At 44.4% G+C, this 3,717-nt stretch overlaps 1 protein-coding gene across 2 annotated transcripts in view; it reads right to left on the minus strand.

Moving 5' to 3' along the window:
• The window catches only part of tbata (thymus, brain and testes associated), an 11,651-nt gene extending 9,317 nt beyond the window's left edge, over positions 1 to 2,334 (minus strand). The window contains exons 1-3 of one of the 2 annotated variants that reach the window (XM_036956408.1): positions 2,042 to 2,334; positions 1,331 to 1,541; positions 1,041 to 1,214 (exon numbers count right to left, since the gene is read on the minus strand). In XM_036956408.1, coding sequence (XP_036812303.1) covers positions 1,041 to 1,214; positions 1,331 to 1,535 — 379 coding nt within the window. In that variant the 5' untranslated portion in view covers positions 1,536 to 1,541; positions 2,042 to 2,334. Of the gene's footprint in view, positions 1 to 1,040; positions 1,215 to 1,330; positions 1,994 to 2,041 lie in introns of those variants that run through there. The other variant, XM_036956409.1, reaches the window with a different exon arrangement.
• Positions 2,335 to 3,717: the final 1,383 nt, after the last annotated feature.

The raw sequence follows: 3,717 nt of genomic DNA on the forward strand, positions 1-3,717 counted from the left end.
TTGGCAAAGTGGGTGGGGTTATATCCTTCCTGTTTGGCCCTGTCCGGGGGTATCATCAGATGGGGCCACAGTGTCTCCAGACCCCTCCTGTTTCAGCCTCCAGTATTTATGCTGCAGTAGTTTATGTGTCGGGGGGCTAGGGTCAGTTTGTTATATCTGGAGTACTTATCCTGTCTTATTCAGTGTCCTGTGTGAATTTAAGTATGCTGTCTCTAATTCTTTCTTTCTCTCTTTCTTTCTCTCTCTCGGAGGACCTGAGCCCTAGGACCATGCCTCAGGACTACCTGGCATGACGACTCCTTGCTGTCCCCAGTCCACCTGGCCGTGCTGCTGCTCCAGTTTCAACTGTTCCGCCTGCGGCTATGGAATCCTGACCTGTTCACCGGAGGTGCTAGCTGTCCCAGATCTATTATTTGACCATGCTGGTCATTTATGAACATTTGAACATGTTCTGTTATAATCTCCACCCGGCACAGCCAGAAGAGGACTGGCAACCCCTCATAGCCTGGTTCCTCTCTAGGTGTCTTCCTAGGTTTTGTTCTCTATAGAGAGAACAGAGGTGTGTTGAGCCCACAGTAGACTGTATCACTTCAATATGCTCTATAGAGAGAACAGAGGTGGGTTGAGCCCACAGTAGACTGTAACACTTCAATATGCTCTATAGAGAGAACAGAGGTGGGTTGAGCCCACAGTAGACTGTATCACTTCAATATGCTCTATAGATTCTAATTAGAGAGAGAGAGAGAGAGAGAGAGAGAGAGAGAGAGAGAGAGAGAGAGAGAGAGAGAGAGAGAGAGAGAGAGAGAGAGAGAGAGAGAGAGAGAGAGAGAGAGAGAGAACCCTCAGTAGCTACTGTATTTGAGTATTGGCAGTGGTGTCTGCTGTCGCAGGTGGCCATGTGCAAATGACCTGAAAAATAACTAATTGTCTCAATGTTCATTTTAAAATGCAACAAATTCATTCTTCTAAACAGGAATTCTGGAAAACCTGGACATTTTTTGAGAAGTTTCCGGGAGGTTTGCAACCTTTCATAAATTCACCTGTTCTGTGTCCGGTGCTGTATCTGCCTCCGAACACGCTGTGTCCTGCAGGCAGGGAGAACGGTGCTCCTGAACTCGTCCTGAATACCTGACTCTTGATGAGCGGATGGGGGAACAGTGAGGTGGTCACGTACCAGTCGTCATTCACCATGCACACTGGAATCCCATTTAGACCTATAGAGGAAAAGAAAGGCTGTGTCTCAAATAGCACCTTATTCCCTATGGACCTTGGTCAAAAGAAAGTGCACTACATATGGAATAGGGTGCCTTGGTCCAATACGGTCTCTCACCTGGGATGTGTGTGACTCTGTGTGGGTGAGGGTTGTGTCTGGAGAAGAAGGAGTGGTGACTCAAGGCTCCAAAGCGTGGACTGCCCCTAGTGGCCATGTTGGAAACGTCGGCCGTGTACGACATAACGTTATCCTCGTGATGACCCGTGTTCCTGTCAGATATTTTCTTTTCACCACAGGGATCTGGGCTGTTAAAGACCGACATGACGATCTGTGAGAGAAATATCACAGAGTTTTATTGTGGATGCGAAGGGGTGATATGGCTCCCGTTGGTAGAGCGCGGTGCTTGCAAATGGGCAGGATTGTGGGTTCGATTCCCGGGGTCACCTGCTTTTGGATAAAAGCGATTGCTAAATGGTACTATTAGAGACAGATCAATTGCCATTGAAAGGTAACATTTAAATTCCACACTATACAACCCAAAGCCTTGTTGTGTACAGTGTGCACAATACTGTATATAAATAATATAATGTTGTCATGGAAACTTGAGAAGTAATGTGGACTTCGTAACAGTCTTGTGCAGGCAAAGTTGTTGCAGCTTTAGTGCTCAAAATGTTTTTTTTTTTAAATCAAATATCATGATTTTATAAGGTATCTTTAGGTCTAGAGTTTTGTTAAGCAAGACATGAAAAATAACAAAAATCTGATGTCTTTTAAAAAAAATTGTTTTATTAAAAACTCTTCAATAAATCAAATATAAACGTCTCCTACCTCAGGAAGTCCACATAGCCTCTCTCAGACTCTGACTTAGTGTCCAATGTTTCCCGTGTTGCTAGGAGACTCAGCTCTCAACATGAACAAGAAAAGCATCCCTTAACAATGGGGACTGTAACTTCCACCCTGTGCATTAATCCCTGAGGAAATCCATGTATATTCTGAGGCCACACACACAGGCTACATTCCAAATGGCACGCCATTACTTACACTGAGTATACGAAACACCTGCTCTTTCCCATGACATAGACTGACCAGGTGAATCCAGGTGAAAGCTATGATCCCTTATTGAAGTCACTTGTTAAAATCCATTTCAATCAGTGTAGATGAATGGTAGGAGACGGGTTAAAGGAGGATTTTTAAGCCTTGAGACAATTGAAATAATACAAGATTAGTAATAACATATTAGGAATACAGACAGACAGACAGACAAACAGACACACACAGACACACACAGACAGACAGACAGATTGAGATAATAAAAATAACATAACATCTTACACTTTTTCAGCTGTGAGTTTTTCTATAAAAAGCCCTTTCCATATCCCTCTATTTTCAAGTCATTTCCATGATGTGGAGGAGAGGAAATTGAAATGAGCCATCATGCCAACTGGCCCCGAGAGAAGAGAGAGGGATTATGTCGAAGCTGCGGGAGTGGAAGTCAGGTAATGAAGTCAGTCTTTCATCGGAGCCTTTCTAAATGTTTGTTTCTATCCGACACGTTTTGGGAATGTTGATCAGAAACAGGATTGGCTTTTTTCATTTTTCAAGAATAAGCGAATGTTTCAGATTAAATCCGTTTTAGTCGCTTACTAATTTGTTGAATACAACAACATTTGAATGAATTGCTACTCAGGTAAACCATGTCAAATATTCAAAGAGATTTTCATCTCATCACCTTGAGATTTGATTAAATACAAAATATAAATCATTGAATTGATTTAACAGAAAAGTCAACAGAACCCTAAGGCACAGAGACCAATAGCAGGGTGTGTTACATCTAACGCACCCAGCAGACAGAGACCAATAGCAGGGTGTGTTACATCTAACGCACCCAGCAGACAGAGACCAATAGCAGGGGGTGTTACATCTAACGCACCCAGCAGACAGAGACCAATAGCAGGGGGTGTTACATCTAACGCACCCAGCAGACAGGTACCCATAGCAGGGTGTGTTACATCTAACGCACCCAGCAGACAGGTACCATAGCAGGGTGTGTTACATCTAACGCACCCAGCAGACAGAGACCAATAGCAGGGTGTGTTACATCTAACTCACCCAGCAGACAGGTACCATAGCAGGGTGTGTTACATCTAACGCACCCAGCAGACAGAGACCAATAGCAGGGTGTGTTACATCTAACTCACCCAGCAGACAGAGACCAATAGCAGGGTGTGTTACATCTAACGCACCCAGCAGACAGAGACCAATAGCAGGGTGTGTTACATCTAACTCACCCAGCAGACAGAGACCAATAGCAGGGGGTGTTACATCTAACTCACCCAGCAGACAGAGACCAATAGCAGGGTGTGTTACATCTAACTCACCCAGCAGACAGAGACCAATAGCAGGGTGTGTTACATCTAACTCACCCAGCAGACAGGTACCATAGCAGGGTGTGTTACATCTAACGCACCCAGCAGACAGAGACCAATAGCAGGGTGTTACATCTA

Source organism: Oncorhynchus mykiss, chromosome 20, assembly GCF_013265735.2.
Source record: "Oncorhynchus mykiss isolate Arlee chromosome 20, USDA_OmykA_1.1, whole genome shotgun sequence".
In the NCBI taxonomy this organism is placed as follows: Eukaryota; Metazoa; Chordata; class Actinopteri; order Salmoniformes; family Salmonidae; genus Oncorhynchus; species Oncorhynchus mykiss.